The sequence below is a fragment of the Ceratina calcarata genome, unplaced genomic scaffold (assembly GCF_001652005.2).
Source record: "Ceratina calcarata isolate Rehan_Ccalc_2016 unplaced genomic scaffold, ASM165200v1 scaffold283.2, whole genome shotgun sequence".
Lineage (NCBI taxonomy): Eukaryota > Metazoa > Arthropoda > Insecta > Hymenoptera > Apidae > Ceratina > Ceratina calcarata.
In genome coordinates this window covers 54,058-77,524 of record NW_017150618.1, presented here as the reverse complement: position 1 = coordinate 77,524, position 23,467 = coordinate 54,058, and the positions used below count along the sequence as shown (strand labels likewise).

General features: G+C 40.7%; 6 protein-coding genes across 10 annotated transcripts in view; 3 read left to right on the top strand and 3 right to left on the bottom strand.

Moving 5' to 3' along the window:
- Window positions 1-428: 428 nt before the first annotated feature.
- Window positions 429-7,717, bottom strand: LOC108623619 (DDB1- and CUL4-associated factor 6). Of its 5 annotated transcripts, none has more exons than XM_026812428.1 (16): window positions 7,093-7,717; window positions 6,734-6,888; window positions 6,143-6,260; window positions 5,754-6,068; window positions 5,515-5,675; window positions 5,288-5,456; window positions 4,964-5,212; window positions 4,535-4,886; window positions 4,352-4,461; window positions 4,204-4,278; window positions 4,074-4,131; window positions 3,835-3,972; window positions 3,120-3,381; window positions 2,934-3,039; window positions 2,083-2,110; window positions 429-1,591 (listed from the first exon to the last, which is right to left on the bottom strand). In XM_026812428.1, exons 1-16 carry the CDS (start codon window positions 7,181-7,183, stop codon window positions 1,504-1,506), a joined length of 2,475 nt encoding a protein of 824 aa, XP_026668229.1. In that variant the 5' UTR covers window positions 7,184-7,717; the 3' UTR covers window positions 429-1,503. The 5 variants fall into 5 exon arrangements, 4 of the variants coding, with proteins under 4 accessions (XP_026668229.1, XP_017877709.1, XP_026668230.1 ...); XM_018022220.2 differs by having other exon boundaries at window positions 3,120-3,372; window positions 7,093-7,715; XM_026812429.1 differs by lacking the exon at window positions 2,083-2,110 and having other exon boundaries at window positions 7,093-7,716.
- A 66-nt stretch (window positions 7,718-7,783) lies between these two features.
- aph-1 (gamma-secretase subunit Aph-1) lies at window positions 7,784-9,687 on the top strand. The gene is made up of 2 exons (XM_018022311.2): window positions 7,784-8,566; window positions 8,649-9,687. Exons 1-2 carry the CDS (start codon window positions 8,334-8,336, stop codon window positions 9,130-9,132), a joined length of 717 nt encoding a protein of 238 aa, XP_017877800.1. The 5' UTR covers window positions 7,784-8,333; the 3' UTR covers window positions 9,133-9,687.
- A 113-nt stretch (window positions 9,688-9,800) lies between these two features.
- On the bottom strand, window positions 9,801-12,869 carry MED17 (mediator complex subunit 17). Its single transcript, XM_018022306.2, has 8 exons — window positions 12,700-12,869; window positions 12,328-12,507; window positions 11,932-12,248; window positions 11,657-11,866; window positions 11,378-11,583; window positions 10,721-11,293; window positions 10,502-10,650; window positions 9,801-10,427 (listed from the first exon to the last, which is right to left on the bottom strand). Exons 1-8 carry the CDS (start codon window positions 12,786-12,788, stop codon window positions 10,214-10,216), a joined length of 1,938 nt encoding a protein of 645 aa, XP_017877795.1. The 5' UTR covers window positions 12,789-12,869; the 3' UTR covers window positions 9,801-10,213.
- Window positions 12,766-14,054, top strand: PIG-F (phosphatidylinositol glycan anchor biosynthesis class F). Its single transcript, XM_018022312.2, has 2 exons — window positions 12,766-13,212; window positions 13,285-14,054. The coding sequence occupies exon 2, from the start codon at window positions 13,303-13,305 to the stop codon at window positions 13,999-14,001; it is 699 nt and encodes a 232-aa protein (XP_017877801.1). The 5' UTR covers window positions 12,766-13,212; window positions 13,285-13,302; the 3' UTR covers window positions 14,002-14,054.
- A 101-nt stretch (window positions 14,055-14,155) lies between these two features.
- On the top strand, window positions 14,156-16,403 carry Fdh (alcohol dehydrogenase class-3 Fdh). The gene is made up of 7 exons (XM_018022310.2): window positions 14,156-14,599; window positions 14,777-15,020; window positions 15,095-15,315; window positions 15,412-15,628; window positions 15,701-15,831; window positions 15,910-16,184; window positions 16,257-16,403. The coding sequence occupies exons 1-7, from the start codon at window positions 14,579-14,581 to the stop codon at window positions 16,279-16,281; spliced, it is 1,134 nt and encodes a 377-aa protein (XP_017877799.1). The 5' UTR covers window positions 14,156-14,578; the 3' UTR covers window positions 16,282-16,403.
- Window positions 16,404-16,441: 38 nt separating this feature from the next.
- Window positions 16,442-23,467, bottom strand: part of Cow (Proteoglycan Cow) — a gene marked incomplete at its 5' end in the record, with an annotated part of 59,778 nt that continues 52,752 nt past the window's right edge. Inside the window, 4 exons of the mRNA XM_018022208.2 lie at window positions 16,442-19,120; window positions 19,270-19,496; window positions 19,999-20,158; window positions 21,508-21,727. Of these exons, the coding sequence (XP_017877697.1) occupies window positions 18,990-19,120; window positions 19,270-19,496; window positions 19,999-20,158; window positions 21,508-21,727 (738 nt within the window). The remainder of the gene's footprint in view (window positions 19,121-19,269; window positions 19,497-19,998; window positions 20,159-21,507; window positions 21,728-23,467) is intronic.

Below are 23,467 nucleotides of genomic sequence, written 5' to 3'. Positions count from 1 at the left end.
GTCCGAGCATTTATTATGAATTTTTCTTTTCGCAAACCCGTTTAATCCGTTGGTTATCGCCGTTATCGTGCAACGATTTGTAACAAGCGATCATGTGTAATAAGCATTCACCTTCCCTTCTCATCACCTAATATATTAATCATCGATTGATCGATTATGTACGCCGCAATAGATATTATTTTATTATCATTATTATTATTATTATTATTATTTAAACGCGATTTTTACGATTAATTTTATTACGAACGCAGCGTTAATATTTTGTTATTAAAATTAGACACTATTGTTGAACGAACCCCGCTTTATATTTTATTCTTCCCGTTTACGTTGTGAATGTCCGTTACCCAGTTTCACCAGCGTTCGCCTATTTTAATTTTGTAAAAGATAAACGAACGAAGGAAGAGGGAAAGGAAAATGAAATTCCGATATTTCTTCAGAATTTTTATTAGAAATAAATCATCTGAACCGATACACCGTGGTATCCTACAACGAGGTTCTCCCCTGAGGGGAATCTTCGCTAGAAGAATCGTCTCGTTTTCACCGGTTTATTTTCCAATCTCTACGTCTACGTCGCAAGTGTCCCTACGTTAACACACTTCAACGGCGTGCTACGTCCTACATAATCTCGATAAGTCTGCTAAAAAATAATTGTTAATCTTCGTTAAGCTTGAAGCCTCGTTTCACACGGAAGAGAAAAGAAACGCGGGGGACATAAAAAAAAGATCGCGACATTTTGCGTCGGATGCGAAACGAAATCAACAAAAAGGGGGACGTATATTGAGTAAATGTACGCGTGCAATCGTTCCGGAGAGTAGCAAGTTGTTCCGTTCGTCGGGAAAATAAAATGTCAGGGTTCGAGTTCTTAAATGGAACGAGATATTTATATATTACGGCACTTTATTACGCGTTCTAAGGCTCATTTAACAAGGGGCGAACGAAGCGTTCCTGCTCAATCATCGCTTAATTGGAGTTACATATGTTCGGAACTACTAGAAGTGCACTTTACTTAGATTTTCAATTAACGGTTCCAATCGAAGAACCGAACCCGATACCGAAATCTGGTACAAAATATTATTTAATATAGTATTTTTATTTTTTTTTCCGAACGAAACAATCTCGTATTCCCCGATAAGTCTAGAGACGATTACCTCGGACGCGTTCGCAGAATCGAAACGCGTTGTGTAAACGGAATCGGAGGAAAAGAAGCAACGAGAGGAAAAGTCTTGAAGAAACAAGCGACTTATCACCAGCGGCGATAATGTTACGATACGCGAAGCTTACCAGATTAAATATACTTATAATTAACCGTGAATTACTCTATCAACGATAAATATACTGATTGCTTTTTTTCCCGTCTCCGTTTTTACTTCATACGATATCACTTGCGGGGGGGTGTGGCAAGAGTGGGGACAGACGGACTGAAATCTGTAATCAGCCGGCGTTAACAGTTGATAAAAGATCGGCCCGATCGAAAATACTGCGCTCGGTTGGAATCTCAGATCCTCATAGGCGGCAGTATCGCCGGAAACGGCTTAGCCACCTCGTAATTCGCCGGTCTCGTCGCGGCTCCTCCTCCTGTTCCGACCGCGTCCTACAAAAGAACCGGAATTATTCTGTAATATCTAGTTTCAACCTGTAAACAATCTAACAATAGACTACTTTGTTTGTCGCCGCGAATGAGGATGAATCGAGGCGAATGCCCGCGTTCTATCGATGATCTACACATTCCCGATTAATCTACCAGCGTGAACAACCAGATGAAAATTTGAAAAAAAATTAGACGTCAGAGAATTCTTAAAGAATAACTCTCCACGCGGATGGAAAGAAAGAAAAGTTAATGGGAAATGAGAGTGTATTAGGAAGAGATCGAAAGACATTAGAAGAAAGTTTAAAATGCACGAATGTGTAGCATTCACGAGCAAATCATTTTTATTATTCTCCTTCGTTTGCCACCAAAGAATTCTGAAAGACTAGATGGTCGTTGATGAATAAAATGAGAAAAATAGAAGTCTGTGCTGACTATTGTTAGTCTAATATTTAAATTAAAACATGTAGATTGATAATTCATATTACGTTAAGTACCTTTCCGTACCGTGTCTTAGTTCGCTTGCTACAATGTAAACAATTATTACCGTTTTAAATTTCATTCTAAAACAAAGACACCGCGATTGTAATTTTCTTTCCTTTCCGATAAGACTCTAACGATAAGAAAAGAAGAATTAAAAAAAAAAGATCAATCGATAACACACATTTCTTGGTATACATTAAGGATGTTTAACATTTTCATTTAATAGTTTTATTTTCATCGCTACAATAACTTGAAGTAGCAAAAATATCGACGTGACATTACATTGTTTAATCCGATATTTCCCTCTCCCTCGCTCGCTCGCTTTCACTTTATGTATTGCATACAAGTGAAAAAAAATGATTCCTCTTTTGTGCATAAAAAATTACAAAATTCACTTAAATCTGCTACGTATATTAACCATTTCTTTTTTTTATTTTTTAATTTAATACTCGGCCTCGAAGGACTTGGGAATGTTAAGCTGAACTTTGTACTTTACTTTATCCCCTTCGGAGATCTTTCCTTTTTCTTAAGAGTGTTCCATGCAGGATAGAACTTTCAAGTAACTGTTGATTAATAGTAATCCATGTAGCTTTTCAAGAAATGTATAAAAAAGGATAACAAGGTATGATGAAGATTTATGATCGTGGAATTATAAAAGCTACAGAGACAAGTTCACAACGTGAAATGGCAGTCAGATTAAAAAGTTTGTACACCGTTATCATTTACTCTGATACCTGTGCGTTAAACCGGGTGGAAAGCTGCTGAATCTCTTCAACGTCTACTTATTCTTTTGATCACGCTGATCATACTAACGTAGTGTCTATTTCGGAAGGTCTTGAGAAGAATTATTATAAATTTTCACTACCTCTGCGTATCTGATTGAGACATGCCAGCATTCTGATCATAAAAACAGCCGGTACGGTCATTGTGTCTTTCGTTTCCTCCAACATGATCGCGTTCCTCTTTTTCAGCTGAAACACACGGTGTTCACGATCGCGTAATTTTTATCAATTCGATTCTGTGGATTCGGTCGGGAAGACAAGGGACATACGTCTTCTGCGAACTTCTCGTCGAAACTCGAGTCCTCGTTTATCGGTGCCCAGAGCTTGACATCGTAATCGATGCCGGCGGTGGCCAATAACGGCAGATACGGATGAGGTTGTACGCAATTGACCACGTGTTGATCAGCTTCGAGCAGCATGCACAGCTTCGCCGTCTCCTTTTCCCAAACGAACACGTGGCCGCAATCGCTGCCTGACATCACGAAATCGTCGCCCCAAAAGTTCGCCTCCTTGATCATAGTCCTAAAGAAACTAGTGTCAACCCGGGAAAGACCAAGCGATCAGATAATATGGCGGTCCTATACGAAACGGCCCATACCGCTCGAAGGCTTTTTCGGGATCAAAAGCGAGTCGACAATTCTGGTTTCCGATTCAAATTACAAACATTGTACGCACATGTCGAATACACCAAGTTAACAACGTTATGTATGGGTGAAGGTTGGGTCCAAAAAGCCAAACTCGCTGAGCAGAAGTGGTGTGTTTCAAGAAAATTCTACTAACGTTCTCTACCTCAACAACATTTAACCGATTAAGGACAACTTCAATTGGCAGTGGATCGTTGTTAATCATTTAGTCACAAGATTATAATCGTATGTACATTATTGAAACGCAGCCCTCTCAAGGTCTCGTCATTTATCGAAAATCACACCGACCATCGGCGACCACCAGCTTAAAGTTACCACGATGAGAATAACGACGGAATACCTAGCGTTACGGTGTCCCATGTATTTCTGTTTCACGCGAAGCTCCGACACCCATGTCTTATCGAACTCATCGGATCCCCGACGTGACCGAGAGTCACCCATGGCCTCGTCCATTTCTGTCTCCGCCGAGCCGATTAATCTGAATTATCAATAAACGTGTTTACATTCTACTCCACGAACTCTTTTCATATGATACGTACGGAAATTCCACTAATGGAATTTTAATCATTAATGACGTACCTTTCTGCCGATCGTGTATCTTCGTCATCGCTATCAATAAAAGCGTTTTCATCAGTCTCTGTCGAAAAGATAACCGCATGATTCCTGATTACTCCCAACGATATATCTGTTCATCGCTGCGTTTACTTACTTTCTTGCAGGTCGTTGTGTCGCATGTGTATATCGTGATTTATACCCGAGAACGTTCCGCTATTACCAGATGGTCCTGTATGGATTCAATTTGTACATAAAATTTCATGAAAAACATTCGATGTCGCAATAAAAAACAAATCGCTCACCCGCGTGATACGCGTCACGAGTCATCTCATCGGCTACGCCGAGAGCTATCGTAGCGCTCGTTGAACTTTTATCCGTATAAGTTAAACTTACAGCAGGTTCACTACCATGTCTGCAAGTAAAACGTTAACGAATGGAAAGATTCGGTCGAACTTAACTGATGAGTATAACTCATATTCGCATACTTTTCAAGGAACCCGACACGCATTTTCGTCAGTCTATCTTGAAGATTCTCCATCATGTGCCCTTCCTGTTTATTTTCCATACTGCTGCACGGAGAATCGTCGTTGCTACTTTGATCGTCTTCTCGGATCTCATTAGTTTGATCCGCAGTACGCGATGAACACGGTTGTATAGAACACGTTTCTGTTCTTATTTGACTAGATTCGGTTTCCATAGGAACATATGACTGCGACGAGCTCTGATCGCTCGTTCGAATCGCTTCGTCCGACGCGACGTCCATATCCATTGCCGCGGAACTACTCGTTTCGGGTCTCCTTTGCAAGCCACTGGTACTGGGGCTCTCCATTTGTTGCTCTGAAAGAAATTACCGATTTTCCATCTGCATGACTCAACTGAAATGAACTTTCGCGCGGTGCACAATTTTTAAATACCAGCTTCTCGATTCGATTGCGTCAGAGCTCTCTCGGTTTCGTTGTCTCGTCTTTCTTCGCTAGATTCGCCGACGCTATCGTTGTTGTTATTCTGAGCGTTATCTTGTTGATCGATCACGCCTTCCAAACTATCCTCGCCGCCGCCGCATAATGCGGCTCTGGTCGCTGGATCGCTTAACATTCTACTTAGGACATTGGTCATTCTCTGCATCAATGAAGTATGGAGAAGAGGTCTGGCTTGAGCGATTTCTAGAACGTAAGGAAGTTAATCTAGTCGATTCACCAGGCTGGGAAGTATCAGCGGTTTGATCAATCGTGAAATACCTGTGCCGCTGCGTCGACCACCTTCGCATTCCGGTCTAGCGTCGGGACCAGTGTCAGACCAGTCACCCCTAAGTCTTAATCTCCGCACCGATAGCGTCGAGCGTAACTTCTTCTTGCTATCCCCTTTACTACATGGGATATCTTTCTTTAACTGTACACTAGCTTGGTCCTACGAAAAACAATCAATAGTACTTGCTCTCCTGAACAAATGCATACACTCGTCGTACCTTTACGTTGAACAAGTATAGGTGATCACTGCTATAACTAACGAGAACGTCCTGCCCATCCGCGCTATAATTCAACGATGTGATTCTATAAGAATTTCCTTCGAACTCTGGAACGGTAAAAGTGCACACGGATCTTCCCATTCGAGGCGATTCTGTCCGTTCTGAAAAATTACTCGACGTCATCTTCACTACTTCGACCTGTACTAATTCTTTCATTGTGTATCAAACGGCGACGTTACCAATAGGCGGTGTTCCAAGCATTCTTCTATCGAATATTCTAACAGTACTATCGGAGCAACCTATCGCTATGTAATAAGGCGCGGCGAGATTTACAGACAAAGCGGTTACAGCTTTGTCGCACGAGATTAATATGTTCCTCTTGCATCTTGGTATCATGCATTGGTGATGAAATCGGAGATCAAACGATCTCACGGTTCCATCCTCTCCGCAGCTTAAAAAGTTATGTGGGTCGTTCGGTATTGTCGCTATCTCGTAAGTGGTACCGACGTGACATTTGAATTGATTATAAAACAGTTTTCCGAATCTCATTAAATCTGAAAGTACCAACATTTCGATTTAGTACAAATCGTTTATAACAATACAGTCGATAGGAAAAAGTTATCGCGACCTGTATACAAAATAATGCCGTCGCCGCTGCATGAAAGTATTCGATGATCTCCGCTGTTAGGTAAAAACTTCGCACTAAATATATTTGCTCTATGAGGCGTCTGGTAAGCTGTTACTAGCTGTAAGAAAATTTCATCAATTGGTAAACCCTTTTAATCGCCCTTTCAGTCTTCAAATTTACTTCCGTGTACAAAACTTTTTATTCCACTCTGACACACAGTTTTAGATTGGTGTCTCTAAGGGATAAAATTAGCACTACACATGTAAAAGGTTTTGTTAATTTGGCATGACTTCTACGTTTCTATCTATGCCGATATTAGACCTTGAATAAAATTCAATCACATACAATATTTCTTTGAAACAGTGTCATTATCAATCTAAGCTTCTCTGCCGTATATTATTGGTGTTAACAAGACATCGAACAACAAAGAAGCACACGTGTAGGCCTCATAAATTGCTTTGTCAAGGATAAAAATATAAATAACCTTGGCACAGAATTTTACAAGGCATACGAGTATAAATAACTTCGATGCATGTATAGGATGAGAGAGTGAAAAATACATAGAATTATTATTTCAATTTGTGAGCTTGCCTTGTAATTATAAGCATTTGTGATAACGAGTTGTTGATCATCGCTGCCAGATAATATTAAATCTCCAGTAGCATTCCAACAGACAGAGTTTACACAACCACTATGAACTTCCAATCTCTTCAGCAATGCCATACGCTGCATCATCTGAAGACTCGCTGAAAGACATTTTAAAACAGAAATCTCAGCGGAATGTTGTCGCACAATCAAAGTTACAAATATAGATGTCTAAGAACATCTTTCACAGAAAATCTTTCGTCGCACTAGCACGTCGTCGCTTGATGATCAGTAATTCACTCGTGTAGGAAAGAAAGATCAAGTCGAAAATATTCATAAAGAGACACAAGTATGGTACAACGTACCTTTGCTGCTGGAATAAAGTTTGACCCTTGTGTAATCATTGTAAGGCTGATAATATATGTCACGGAATATGTTTGAGCGTGTCTTCTTCATGGTTGTCTCCCAGTCGTTACGGTTTAAACGGAGCGTCAATTTGTAGGGCGCATTGATTCTGGATTAGTGTCAAAAAATTCTGATAACCGCGAACGGAGTCAGCGGAATCGGTGAGGACACTTGGCTTGTCCGTATCGACCCGATCAGAAAGCAAAGAACATACTCTTACGCAGCAAAAATCTGCGGGAATCGTACCAGAACGACGCACTAAAAATAGTAACACGAATACTTCGAAAATTTGTGCAATCGGACGGACCGTGATCTGCCGTGATCGCTTCTGAACGGAACAGCTGAGCGAATGGAGCGAATGTATAAAACACGCGCAACTGCACACTGTGACAGCCCGTAATCCTGAACGTCCTGAATGCTGCCAAGTGTCGACGCTACAATCCATTCGCGATTAGAGCTGCTCCATACTAGGGTGATGCTGGTCAATTGGCCATCGAGCGCTCTACGTAATACGTCACGCGGTCTCACCGTTGCGCTCTTTATTCAATTTCTAATGTACGAGCTCTACTTATGTGTATTTATTATGCATGCCATTGCAGTGATTTCCGTCGAACAAGGTATTGTTCTTTAATTACAGTTCTATTTCATGTTCAATTTGTAATCATCTTCGCAAAATTATGCAGAGCGATCGCGGCTCTCCATTTTATCGAAAATTGTACGTTACTGATGCTGAAATAGCAGCACATGCGCTCGAAAACCCGGCCCGAATCCCAACCCAACAGTACTCTGAAATCTGAATCAGAGTATAGCCACTATAGCTATAGCCCTATAGTATAGCCCACGATCCCACGCTGGCCACGCTGGCTGGAGCTGGAGCACTGGACACTGCTGGACACCAGTTCATGAACTATCGATAAATTGAATTTGCTCGTCGAGAAGTTTACATTTTTAAGGAAGCCTCCGCGGAGCGTGTGCCTGGCAAGTGGTTTCGTCACTCCAGTGATTCTTTAGCGTCCGATTCCATTATTATCACAGTTCTCCGTGTTTATCTAAGTAGTGGAGAAGAAATAAATGTGCCCTTCAAGAAGTACTGATCGAGCCTTGCGAAGGCTACCCGAGGTTATGAATATTTAGCATTAGGAGACGACTTGATCAGAGTGATATTGAAACTCAAAGTGATTTGGCATTATCCGCGGCAAAAATGACAGTTATGGATTTTTTCGGTTGTGCCTTTTTGGCTTTTGGCCCGCCGTTAGCTATGTTTACTTTCACTATCGCAGTTCAGCCTATTCGAATTATTATACTAGTAGCCAGTGCCTTCTTTTGGCTCATTTCTCTGTTATTATCATCGGTGCTTTGGTATGCCGTCGTTCCACTGCAAAACCACCTCGCTTTCGGACTCGTTTTCTCCGTATTATTTCAAGAAGCATTTAGGTAATTGATAGGAACGTCGAACTTTACTTCTCCGTGATATTTGGACTGTTTTTTATATGTTTAACTATTCTGCCCCATTTAGGTATCTCTTGTATTGGGTTCTGAGGAAAGCAGAAAGAGGGTTAGACAAAGTGACAACAACACATGTGGCAGATAGCAGACATGTGTTTGCATACGTGTGTGGTTTAGGCTTTGGTTTTATGAGCGGTGCCTTCGCTCTAGTCAATGTCTTGGCTGATGCAGTTGGACCTGGAACTATGGGACTTAGACAAGGCTCGGAGTACTTCTTTGTAATATCAGCAGCGACGACTCTCTGCTTTGTCTTGCTGCATACATTTTGGGGTGTCGTATTTTTTGCTGCCCTGGATAGAAAAAATTGGGGACAAGTTTTTTGGGTGGTTGCTTCACACTTGTTTGTGTCATGTATGACATTGTTGAACATGTATCAAGCTTACGTAGCCACCACCTTATCAGCTTACGTGGTTCTGATAATAACAACGGCACTTGCATTCAAAGTGGCAGGTGGCAGGGTCCAAACTGTACCACACTGCTTTTCAAGGCAGTGAATAAAGTAAAAGCTTTTAACGTAATTGTGTTTAACAGAGATGGACGTTGCAAAACGATGATGCTTTCTTAAGTGTTAGACCCTAAAGAGATTGTTCACTGCTCTGATATAAGTGTAAGAATTAATGGTGTTCGATATAAATAAAAAACCTGTAATGATCGGAATGTATACTTACATACTTCTACACTTGACCAAAACAAGTAGACACATTTGTTGAGTGTATCAGTATTATTTATCTCTCAATGATAATCTCTGAATCATATATTAACATTCGCGGTTCGATTATGTTTCAACGAGATTTGAATAAAAAATTTACTGTATTTTATACGTTCTAGCATGGAATTTGTTGGTCAAGCTGCTAGTCCGTCCCTTAACCCATTGAAACGATTGTATAACTCAATGTTTCGAATCACAATCAAATCGTGTAAATGTACGACACCCTCAAGTATTGCGATAAGTACGAAATCCACATGTGGATTATAAATGTATATATGTAAGAATCTGTGTATCCATATGTAATGTAAGTACATGTTTCATTAAACAAACAAGAGATAAATTTGTGTATGAACTCGCGACTTGTGTCAAAAGAAAAACAATTTGAGAAATGTTAATATGTAAGGAATTATTCAATAGGTTTTTTACGTATACAAGATTCATTAACAATTGTAATTTAGATGTTCAATATACATCTGTATATTTGGCATTGCGTTTCACTTAACATTTTGTTCTATTACTTGATTCGTATTACATTTCATATGTCATCTAAATAAAAACAATTTTTGTATAACTAAAGATACTGTTTATTGTAATGCCTATACTGAGTTACAGATACCACAGGATGAAATATAACTTTTTTCAAACGATATTTAAATATCCGATTCCAAACACATGAAACTCTTGATCAGATTATTTTATTGAAGAAAATGGAATAAAATGAATCATAGTCACGGGATATTGAAAAAAATGCGTGTATTTTCTGTATGCAATAATACAATGGAAAACTATGTGCGTATGCAAGGTAAATTCTGAATATTTTCACCCTGTGGAAGGAATTAGTATTCTACTCAGTCGTTGATAATAATCTACGAGCTACTCGTTAAAGATGCCATGAGTAATTCCATTTTGTTCAAGAAGTTCTTTCCTTCCATTTTATCCCATCGAACTTCTTTGAAAGAACCACCCAAATTTTCCCATTTCCTTTCTCTCACTAACTGTCCGGGGAAGAAATCCTTTCTAGGGGAATGAGCAATTGCAACTTGTACTCCCGTCTGCGGTTCGCATCTAACAGCTATCATTCTGAAATCACAGAAATTGTTTCATATAAAAATTCATACAAATTCCTGCGGAAAGAGAAATTAAGTTACACATACCTATCGCCTATTGGTGAAGCTAAAATACAACTACTAGCGTTTCCTAACGGTTCTACCGCTCCTAAGCCAAGGTGTGAGCTATTCGCTAAAAAGTGCCAACCCATACACTTCGCTAACGCTTGTACCGCCGTTATTTGGTGCTGATATATCTGTAACCCGCATAAATTCATTAGTATTTAACAAAAAGACAGAAACAAGGAACCAATGTTACTGTCATACCTGGCAAAAAATTAGGTCACGTAATTCTTGAGGTTCGTAGCTCATGTGCATCACTCTACCGTCTCGGCAGACACATTTTAAAGATTTCTCTCCTACGTGAACAACCAACGAGGTACGACACACGGCGTCGTACCCATGGGTTAAAATGTTGATTTTTACACAGGACTGAGTGGGAGAATTCAACGCGTTCCAATGAGACACGATCAAAGGATCCTTCACCTCTTTCGCTATCGTGTCTAAAACGTATTCGGTGCGCAACCGCATGAAGTAATGTTGAGCCTGCTGTATAATTTGTTCTAACAACGTTTGACTCTTCGTCATTTCTAGCAATTCGTATCTGTCGGCGGCCGTGGGCCCGGCTAAACATCTTCGTTTGCTCGGACCCAAAGGTCCCGAAGACGGGTGCGGAAATGGGTGATGAGTGTTCTTATGATGAACCTCGCGCAGAAGTTGATGCAACGAGTGTTCCAGTACATGATCGTGTTCGCTTTTGTGAGGAGGAGGAGCGGAAGGCTTCTTGTCGTTTCCCGTACTATGACAAAGTCCTATAATTAACTGTATTCCGGGTAACACCTGCGATCGGGTAAGAATATTCGTGCAGTACACTGTGCATAAAACATCGTCGCATACATCGATCAGAAACGAAAATATAATTACCGTTGCCATTATTTGATTACCGACGACCATGTGAGGTATAGGCGCGCGTAAATGCACCGCTTCTCGTGCTAACTGACTGAACAGTTCTTTACAAAAGAGGACGTTTTGTGCGGCCTCCAGTTTCTGTTGCCAATGCATATCCGCATTAGAACTGTGCGCGCTGTTGTTAAGTAAACTAATATTTGCGCTACACAGATCTTCTTGGTCTACAAGAATTAAATAAACATGCATGATATTTCATCGTAAATGCATCTGTGTGTATGCGTTTTGTGTACTTACCTTTCTGACATAAAACTTCGATGTACGCTACACCTTGTAATTCACTGGGTATAGTAACTCTCAGTGCAGAAGCTTTGGAACTCGGGGGATGGGGTTGGCCTGTTGCATTGTTACTAGCACTAGGAGATGCAGGAGGGCTCGCGCTACTTTTTTCTTCCTCTTCTGCCTTGGTGACTTCAAACATACCAGTCTGAGGGAACTTGGACCCAGCTAGAATCGATCAGTTAGTTTAATATCAGAAAAAAAGCAAATTGTACGATAGAAAATAATCGAACCTGTTCTATAACTAAGATCGCCGATGATCGAATTGGAAACTTTCTTCAAACGCCAGTTTTGCCTTAGTCTCAATAATTCGATATGAAAATCTGGAGTCGTTCTATTCCTAGCTAATTCGTTCTGACAGTTCTTTAATCTATCAGCACCCGTCATAATAACAGATGCTGCCCCAGCTAATGCCTTCTTCCTAGCATACACTTGTATCATAGGTTTCACATCTGTTGGCTCTTGTGGCACAGGATCGAGAACCATGTAATGTTTCTCTTTTGCTATTGCAAGAACATCTGCTAGTACGCACACTTCTGTTAATGCATTCCTATAAGCAAATTAAATTCATGAGCACGATCTCCCTGTTTCAATAAAACCATATTTTAAAAAATACAACACGTAGGAACCTTAATTTATTCCTAACACTGTCCCATGGCCATAAGGAGGACTGGAAAGAAGCTGAGTCTTTTGTGTCCTCTTCATTCTTCTCTCCACTCTCAGGTTCTTTCTTGATGTCCTCACCATTCGTTTTGCTAAAGTCAATTTTCTGCGCGATTTTTGCCAAGTTTTCTGACAGAGTGAGAGGGCTGGAAAACGAAAGATTAATGTGTCTAATTCTATTCTATCAAAGTATGTCACGCAGCATAAGTGTTGCATTATAAGTTGCAGCATAAGCGTTGCATACAGGTTACGTGGAGTATATGAATTGATTAATGAGTTTCGTATGAGATCTATTTTTCGTTCGATTATTACGGGTCGTAGAAAAACGAATTACTCACGCTTGATAAATTTCTTGGCCATCGTAGGTGATTTCTTGGATCTGATTTTCGATCGGTGCTTCTACAGAAATATTCACCGAATACGCCATTGTCGTTCTCCTGTAAACTTACCGCTGCCTTGGAGTAAACATAATAGTGAAAGAACACGATCCTGTATAAGATTTATTCAAATATATTTTAACTAGCGTTTCAGTTTCAATCACTCAGCTCTCGGTATAATACACAAGATTAATAATCTCTTTGTACAATAAATATTATATTACAAAGTTCATACGTTAGTTAACCCAACGTGTCTGAATCTAAACTGCTGCAAGTTTTACTATCTCTACGTCTATTAATGAATGAAAAGTGAAGTAACTGGTGCACAATTCTTATTTCTGTACATAATTCCAAGTTAAAAAGTAATACGTTCGATTCGAAGACAGAAGAAATAACAGAACGCGATGGCACATCGTGTTAAGATAGCATCCCATCAAGCGTCAAGTTAAAGATAATTATTTTATTTAAAAGAGAGTAAGATAATCGTTATTAGTAAGAGCACGTGAGAAACCTATTTATTTGACTGACAACGAACGTGTTTTACAGGTCAAGAACATAAATAAGATGGGTGTCGGGAACAAATTGAGTCAAAGGTTGCTGATATCTTATTGTTCGTTTACTTGCATTTACTTCCCTGGAATTTTGATATTATTAAAGTTAAACAACAATTTATACAACGTGGGGAAGTACAAATTTATTCCAGTCCTGTTGATTCTGCTGTTTGCAGAAGTTATCAAACTGATGTTCCCTATGTTTCACTCAGAATCAATGCTTATACCGAGAACTGAATTGAAACCATCGTCGAAACCCAGGAAAACTTGGTTCAAACCCATGAAAGAATTATTTAAATTTTTACTAGCTGGATTCCTATTGTCCATTATATATTACGTAGTGATCGTACTGTTTGGTGCACCCATACTTACACAGCACGAAGAGACTACTATGCTTACTGCCACATTGACTACTTTAACATTCGTTCCTGCAAGCTTGCATTTAGGAGTAAATGGTGCATTAGAGATAATAACTGGAGCACAATTGCAAAAAGGGAATGTTCTAGCAGATGCCATAAAGACAAATATTCAAGCTACTCTTTTGGGTACATGGCTAGGTGCTATAGCCATCCCATTAGATTGGGACAGACCCTGGCAAGCTTGGCCGATTCCATGTGTACTCGGTGCTCTCCTTGGCTATACAATTGCACACTTCATTACTCTAGCGAAAACATTACCTATGTTAAGATTAGGTAAAAAGGTCCATAGATGAACGGCAATGATCATTGGTATAGATTTTTCCAAATAAATTTTATTAATTTCAAACTTGTGTATAGGCATTCATTTTATCCCTGTACCTTTTCCAAATCGAATTAGATACCTGATCGGCAATACACAGAATAAATAACTATTTAATTATGTATAATATACAAATATATAATAATAATTAAAGACGAGGATACAATTAGTTAATATTACTTAATTTATTACAAATAGTTACGTAAATGTAACCGTGCAGTTTCCTCAATGTTCTATGAAAAAGATGATAAATATATTTTTCAGCATGGGGGTTTTCGGAAGTTTAGCAAAAAAAATAAAGTGTAGTACTGAGGAGAGGAGGAGCAGGAGATAAATAGTATCTTAATTCTCGGTGATTGTAGCATGAGTGTAGCAACGTGCGCAGTGCAAAGCGCAAGCCACGACCTTGGATTGGAGTTCGGAGTTCGAATTCGCTTGGTTCTTATTGCACATTGCACACGTGTCGTGACTTCGTGACCGGTGTTCACTGTTCAGAGGTGTTGTCTCTTTTTGTGCGTTAAATTGCTTACTAATCACAGTAATTTCTAATCATGTCGGCTACCGCTGGGAAGGTACAGTATTTTTCCATTATTACGATAACCGAAACTATTAAACTGAACCGGTTACGTAGAATCGATTTCCGATTAATTAGAAAACGAAGGGTTTTTACATCGATCAAATCTTTGGCCCTACTAATTGAAGACAATTACCCACGTGGATTGAACATTTCTTTTTCCAAACACCATCAGGTAATCAAATGCAAAGCTGCTGTTGCATGGGAGGAGAAGAAACCTTTATCGTTGGAAGAGATCGAAGTGGCACCTCCGAAAGCTCATGAAGTGAGGATTAAAATCACGAACGTGGCCTTGTGCCACACCGATGCCTATACTCTGAGTGGGTTAGATCCAGAGGGAATTTTCCCATGCGTACTTGGACACGAAGGCAGTGGCATAGTTGAAAGCGTTGGGGAAGGAGTTACAGAATTTCAACCAGGTATAAATTATTATATATCAACTACCTTTTTTATATTTCAGAAAAGACTAGATATAGTTTAATAAAACTTGCAGGTGATCATGTGATTCCCTTGTATATTCCCCAATGCGGAGACTGCAAATTCTGTAAATCTCCCAAAACAAATCTATGCAGCAAGATCCGTGGTACACAAGGTAAAGGTCAAATGCCGGACGGAACCTCTAGATTCACTTGTAAAGGCAAGACCCTTGCCCATTTCATGGGTTGCTCCACCTTCTCCGAATACACTGTAGTAGCAGACATTTCTCTTGCCAAGGTACTTATAATTTACTTATTGTTACGATATTCTTTCACCAACTGCATGTCAAATGAACGATAAGCATTGTTTAAAAATATGTATTATATGATACAGATCGATCCCGCAGCACCACTTGACAAAGTATGCTTGTTGGGATGCGGAATACCGACTGGATATGGAGCAGCCTTGAACACTGCCAAGGTAGAACCTGGGAGTACTTGCGCAATTTGGGGATTGGGTGCAGTAGGACTAGCAGTTGCATTTGGTTGCAAAAAGAGCGGTGCCAAACGGATCATCGGCGTGGATCTGAATCCAAGCAAATTTGAAATTGGTAAATTTATCATCTTTTTACCATTGCGAATCTATTAGAATAGAAGATCGAAAGTAACGCGTTCTGTTTTAGCGAAAAAGTTCGGATGTACCGAGTTTGTTAATCCCAGCGATTGCAAGAAACCGATTCAGGAAGTCTTAGTAGAATTAACTGACGGTGGTTTGGATTATACATTCGAATGCGTTGGTAACGTGAACGCTATGGTACGTATTTGTCCGACGAGACTAATTAATACTCGAAATTACATTGGATGATTTAATTGTTTCGTGATTTCTTTTCAGAGAGCCGCTTTGGAATCTTGTCATAAAGGATGGGGCACGTCCGTGATAGTGGGCGTAGCTCCGTCGGGACACGAGATCAGCACTCGCCCGTTCCAACTAGTAACTGGACGCGTGTGGAAGGGAACTGCGTTTGGCGGATGGAAATCGAAGGAGAGCGTTCCCAAACTGGTAGACGAGTACATGTCAAAGAGCTTGATTCTCGACGAATTTATTACGCACAATCTCCCGTTTGATAAGATCAACGAAGGATTCGATTTGTTACACTCGGGCAAATGGTATGTCTAATGCAGCACTTGAAGTATGATCGTTATTAATGCTCGACTAAAATTAATGTTCTTTGATTACAGCTTGAGAGTAGTACTTCAATACTGAGGGAACAATCCTATCCTACTGTCCTTACCGGTTACATTTTGTTTAGTCTACCGTTTAAAGATATTGGTACACGTATTTTGTAATACTCATTTCCAAATAAAGGTAATATATATATATCTCTATCTCGTTGTACTTACTTAATCAGGTTTGACGTGACAGCCAGGTTTCTACAACAATCTTTATTCATAAAGAATTCTTACAGCCACATGTACAATATCAATTTGATGAAATATTAATATTAATAGTAGCTCTGGAATGAAGTAAAAATTCTTTACGCCTTTCGCCTTTTTTTTACCAGGTGTATACCTTACAAAAATCATCACGGTACGAAGATCATAGACGATGATTTCCCATTGTATATAATTATGTATATACAATATGCAAGACTTTCGGTAAAACTATGTACGTTTGCTTCCATATAATATGCTCTGTTAATCTAGGTCGACGATACAATAATAATTCAGGCAGAATATAAATTGCGCTCAACGTAGCAAAGAGTATAGTTAATCGTTAGTCAGTTAATTAATTAATTGATTGATTGAGATTGATCGCGGACGAGATTCTCGTACGCCAAACGTTTAATGGCACCAATGAATTTTCTATGAGTTCTCTTTTTATTTACGCGTTGTCTTAAATATTTCTCAAAGTGACGCGACGTATCGATCGTTATATAATATTAAAATGCGAATATTGTTTTCGGATAGTTAGACTTAGACGCGAGACAGCCCAACGGGAAAATTGTTTTCACTGTAAATGAGCCGGTCTTCAATTATAAGTACTGAAACACGAAATGCATAAACTTAAAACAAGTAATAATACACCGGAGCGCTAAACGGTCCGAAAGAATACTTTGAAACAAAGTAACGGTCCTAAGCTTAAAAACATAATCTCCACACGTTTGTTCGTTCTAGATGAAAGATACGTGTAATAATTTTCACTGGCTATACCTACGTAAATTGCCTTCTAATACTAGGGCATATTCACATAGTCACACCGATCAGTTTTTCTACGGATTACATGTTATAATCTAGCTAGTACCTACGGTGTACCACACACTCGTTTAAGTAAAAGTCGTTAAGTAAAAATGCTTATTAATTACATTAGACGCAGACGAATCACGACGCGTTCGTTAAAGTTTTTTTTTTTAAATTTCCCTTCTCGTCTTCGATCGTGACAATAAAATTAGTGGAACAAAATTCGGAACGCACATGATATATCGACGCGACGTGCTGAACATCAATCATTACATTATCGATCGAAAAGAAAAAATTCCTCGTCGTGATTGAACTGCGGTAGAGTAGTTGTTAGCGAGTATGAAATAGGTCATTCATTTTTGTATGCAGCGTTATCTTACACTAAAGTCTCACAACGCAAGATGGCTACGAGAGAAAGGGGGAAATAAAGGACAGGACAGAGGGAGATTCATTTAATCGTGAAGCGTGAATAAAATAAATAAGCTGCGTCGACACGTAAAAAGTCTATCTGTCGGCGTACGTTTACCTGTGTTAAGAACCAGCGAAGGTGCTTTTATCACGAGAGAGAGCTCGATTAAACTATTACTCGTGTGACTCGACGTCGGACTATGTAAATACTCTTTTCTGTATAATATCCTACTTTTTGTCTCGAAGCGTGTGCATTTTTCTAAGAGTAAGTTTAAACGCGTTTCCTCTGACGCGTCCGCTGACGACCAGCCAGGTTTTCTCTCTCAGCCAGCTTGTTTCTCGTTCGCCTCATTATCGTAAAATCGTACACAGTATTATATATATATTATTTTTATATATATATAGAATACTTAGACGTCGTAATTCGAGATATCGTTAAACCTAGCGCGGTTAGAAATCATAATCGTATAGAGCATTATTTTATCTTCTCTCTTTTTAATCTCTCGCGTTAAAGATAATATCTATGCGTCATGGAATGGACATAGTATGTGATGGAGGATGAGCTTCCTTCTCGCATCTTTCGTTTCTTTCTCTCGTTCGTATGCGCATAAATACAATGGTACGTATGTGATTACGTTAGATTAGATTAGCTTCAGACGAGTTGTGCATGGAGGTACCTCGACGGGCACGTAGGGTGCAACGTGTCTCGTCGACGATCATCGAGACTGTCGCCTACGCGGTCTTGGATCGAATTCTAAAGCACCGCACGAGATCGCTATTGCACGATGTAGCCCCTTTAATTATTGCACTGTACAAGCTTCCTACGACTCCCTACCTCAGCAGCCTCTTAACCCGTTTGGCACTTGTGTTCTCGAACAGATCAATTTCGACGAATCGTCCTAACGAAACCTGAACATCTCCGCATCGCGTCGCACAGACGAAGCCGGCTGAGCGTCGACCGACGAAGGCGTGACAATAAATCGGAACGTAACGAAACGAAACGTCGGGTTAAACATCGGGATCAAAAGAATCGTGCGCGAGAATAAGGACGCAAGATGCACGACGGTACGTCGGATGGTATTTGCTGCTCTCTCGCCGATCACCCGTGTAAATCTCTGTTTCGTTGCTTTTCTAATTGCTCGCGCGTTGGCCGCCGAACTGCCGCGATCACTGAAGACACCTCCAATCACAACAACGATACGCGAAGACCAGCGGACGACTGATTGATTTCTTCGCTCCCCTTCGAGGCCGAAGCGGGATCCCGTCGTCCGGCTGTTTTATATCACGTCAAGGTGTTGCTCCCGTTGCTGGCTGATTCGAACGAGTCTAAAAGTCTAACGGCTGATCGGCGGACCCCTCGAGGTCTTGAGCCGAGTCCGTCCCGCCGTCCTCGTCGTCGTCCAGGTCCACGCTGTTCGTTTTCAAGCCTCCGTTGCTAATCTTGTTCACGATCGTATCTGAAATGCAATGATCGATTATTAATTCAATACACTGCAGATTTTTATACGAAATAAAACGTTTACAAAATGAAATCTAGAAGACGAAGCTCGCCGATCATTGGGACGATCGTCCCCGTGGATTTTTACTTTCGAATATCGAGACTTACCGCAATCCGGTTTGCTACCACGCGTTCGGGTTCCAGCGAACTCGACACCGTGTGGATCCACGCACCAGCAAAGTCCTAGGCCGCGATGACACTGGGTGCTACGATAATATCCCCGAGAATCGCAGACGGGTGCCACGTCAGGCGAGGATCGCTTGCGAACGGCGGCACAGGGACGTTCAGCCTTTGAGAAGCAACCGCACCATTCAGGCCCGCTCACGAAGATATCCCTGGAAGCGAAAACCCAAATTAGATATAACGCTCATTGTTATTGTCCGTTACAGCGATTTCTTGTCATAAGCACAAGTACGTCAAAGCGTATATTCCCAGCAGTTCGTATAACGTAGAAGATCGAGCTTACATCGAGAAATCACCGTATTTCGCGTTTTGGTTCAGTTCGTCTGTACCAGGACGCGAGGCGAGACGAAAGCAATCGACTCGCGTATGTACGCGCTTCTTAACGAGCAGCCGGCCCGCTTCGTAGGCACGTACGCTCGAGACCTATTGCTTGACTCGAGCGTCGAGCCCCTCGAAGGTATTAAAAACTGAAAGGCCTCTGTCTTTCCGTTCGTTCCTTTTTCGGGTCACGTATCCGCAGTTTAATGATTTGATTTACAAGCAAACGGACGACGGAATTACGTAAAAGAAAGATTCGCCGCGTCCGCGATGCGCCGGATTTACAGGGGTACAGCGAAGAGGATCTACGTGAACGGAATGCCGTCATCCTCTTACCCGTCGGTGTCGCAGCCGTCCAGGAACGGTTTCAGACACGGCTCGTTCTGATCGTGTTCCAGCCCATACAACTCGGATAGCGAGAGCCTGCCGTCGTTGTCGCTGTCCAAGTGGCCGAACATCCACCTGACCTCGCTCTGGCACCCGATGGGGAAGTGACCTGGAATCGCGACAGCCGTGTACAAATTTCGATGTACATCCACTGACCGGGATCAAATATAAATAACTATCGCAGTAACGCCTCGGGAATCCCTGCTGTTTCACGTTACTGAGTGAATTCAACACGACCATCGTATATCAGCCGCAGTTAACGGATCGTGAGAGCGAATCGACGTACATCTGTTCACGAGTCTTGAGAGAAACGCTGTTGCCTATCATTAATTCTGATAAACTGCAGATTTTATGCATTCATTAAAATATTAAATATGCAAAAACTGTACTGACACATATGAAGTGTAAAAGTAAGTATTGATATCGAAGAAAGTTTATCAGAATCCCTGAGATTCAAAAATTTATATCAACTAAAATAAAAGTCATAGATTAGAAGATCGACCATTAAATAATGCTGAAGCACTGAAAAACATGATTCATTTCTTTTCAATTCGCTCATTCTCACTCTTACAACGTCTCATTTGATTATACGTCTTACAATACGTTTGAAGATTTATGAACCGGGATGTATATTACCTAAAGACTGAGAGGAACCGAAACAATATCGAGGAATGGACGGGACAAAGTAATCGGGGAGCAGATCCGAACGGGAAACGATTCATTCTAACGGAACAATTCTGAACTGGTACGAAAGTGATTGCGATTGTAGTGAAGTCGAATAGCGTGCAACGACGTGAGCCAGTTCCGAACTCCCATGCCCAGAGACCATCCCTTGCGCGAGTGCGCGGAGCAATTAGTCTCTTGTATATTCAACTAGGATCATTGGGTTACCCATCCCGTTCGATGGTTTATCGTCACCGAAGCCTCTGTGTATCAATGTCAAACGTGTTGCCAGTCGACTAGGCTAACCCTTTTAAGCGTTTCAACTCGAAACGATTCACGGATTTTAATGCGCGTTCTAAATTATTCACAATTAATAGAGAGAAATTTTATAAGGTTCGCCTCCAGTTGTCAATGCATTTGAAATTATATGAGACGTTCTATCAATGAATATTTTAAATATTCCATCAATCGATATATGAAACACTGTATCAATTATTATAATAATCTTTAAGTCCAGTTATGACTCTCGTAAAATTCAGCTCGGTGTCCATAAATTTTATAGAAAGTACGATTTGACAGATTTTCTACTTAATCGTTCATTCAGGAACCGTTTTACTGGATTCTGACGACACGACAATCTATATTTGGATCTGAAAATTCTCGAGGGATTATATATTACATTTTCAGAGATCGGATTTTAGAAACATGTTCCCAGTGACAACTTCCTAATTCGATTCATGTTATTTTACACGAGTTCGTTGATGAGAAATGAATGAAATATTTTTGGACATGTACCTTTGGGTTTTGGATGAGGACGACGATGTTTGGAGTCTGCCATCACGACGGAGAACCAATCCAGGAGACGATTTGCCATTGCGGGTTTAGACGACGGCGGGCAATCGGAGTTTCGCGATGACTGTGAATTGTACTGCGCCAATTTCAACGGAGACGGTGTCTTCTCCATCACCTCGTTGCTCATCAGGTGCTTGTCATCGTACTTGCCTCCGGCCAGTGCCTGAGATTTAACATCGAACAAGTAATAACACTCTTACGACCGGTAGGTAATATAAGTTAGTAGCCTTAACATTTTCACCTGTGATGAAATCTGTAATTGTATGGTTTCTAATTCAACAGTTGAACACCGACACATAGTTCTATCATTTGAAAATCTTCAATATAGTCCCGTCATACTTTTCTTTATTTGCTTTACTTTTTAGAATAATAAGTATTTGTTGCTGCATTCATAAATTAGTATTGAATGAATTTCTAGCCACCAGCAATATTTTTTATATTCAAGCAGCCTCAGATCATAGATTTTTAGACCGAAAGACAGTCTCTGTGAACGTCTCAACTCCACGAAAGCTTTAAGTCTGCATCACTTTAGTTTTTGGCATCCCGTACAAGGACGTTATTCAAACGCGCGGAGCAGAGATTCGTGGCTGGAATCACGGGTGGATAGTACGAAGACAGAGTGGTTGACCGGGTGCAATTATTAACCGTACGAGGAGGGTATAATTTCGGGGTAAATACAGGTCTGGTGCGCGCAAGAACATAGAACGGGGTATATAAAGGGCCCGCCGTTCTTCGGGGCTTTCGTGCGCCAGAAATCTCTCGTTTTTCACTTTTCTCCGCGTCCCGAGCCTCGAGAGCTCGGTGGTGGTGCCGCGTTAATTTTCTCCCCACGGAGACCCGCTAACAATACCTAAGTAGAAACCGTGTATCTCGTCCTCCAACGTTCTAAATTCCTGCCTCACAAATCTCTCCCGATTTCGCCACTTTATACGCGTCCTCCTTTTCAAAAAAACAAACCGCGCTCCGTTTTTATGCCCCGCTACTTATTCTTGCGTTACCTAACGCCTCCGAGAAACTGTTCTCTGTTATTCTATGCGCCAAACGAATGAATCTGACGTGATATGAGTTAGATTTAACTTTCTTTCAATTCTTTTCTATTCTTGTTCAATAATTTTATTACGATGCCATAAACGTTTTACTTCGCATAAAAATCCACGGTATAATAATAATAATAATAATATTTTAAAGGCAGAGGTTGTAATCGTTAGGCCGAAGGGCTGAAACGGAGGGATTCCATTGACTCATGGCATGCGCGTCTTCGAGCTTAGGCTTAGGTTCAGGGCGTCGCAGCCGAGCGTAACGATATTACGGCTCCTCGTCGTCTGGCGACGCTTTCCGTCGCGACGGATCGATGCCAAAGACGTTCGCCTGGGTCGCTCGAAAATGCGAGCTCGAAAATACGATGGGTTTACGCTCGACCAATCCAAGCTATCGAAGGATACTCGACCTCGCGCAGAGGTCCTCTGATCCTCATCTTTAAGGACCATACGAGCCTTTTCACTCTGCGAGAGGAAGGACCTCGTTCTTCATAGGGGAGACTTCAATCTAATAGAAGTTTGTGCTTCCTGTTTTTAGCCGAGAGTATTGGTTTCGTGAAGTTTCGGGTTATTAAGAGCTGGCAGGGTCTGTTGTTTCAGCATGCTGTGTTAATAAACTGGTTACTCTATTGATTTAGTGTTTCCACGGTAACGAAGGGCTATCCGTTCATTGATAGGGTATTCTATACTTTCCCTTTTGTGTTTAAGTGAATACACACCGATTTTGTGTAACCCAGCTAATTAATAAAGACTATTCTTCTCGAAAATCGAAGTTCTTATAACAAGCTTTCTTAATGCCTTACATTAAAGATTCGTGGACGAAACAGTTTCCCTTTTCATAAGTCTGAACGTGTAAGGGTATGAAT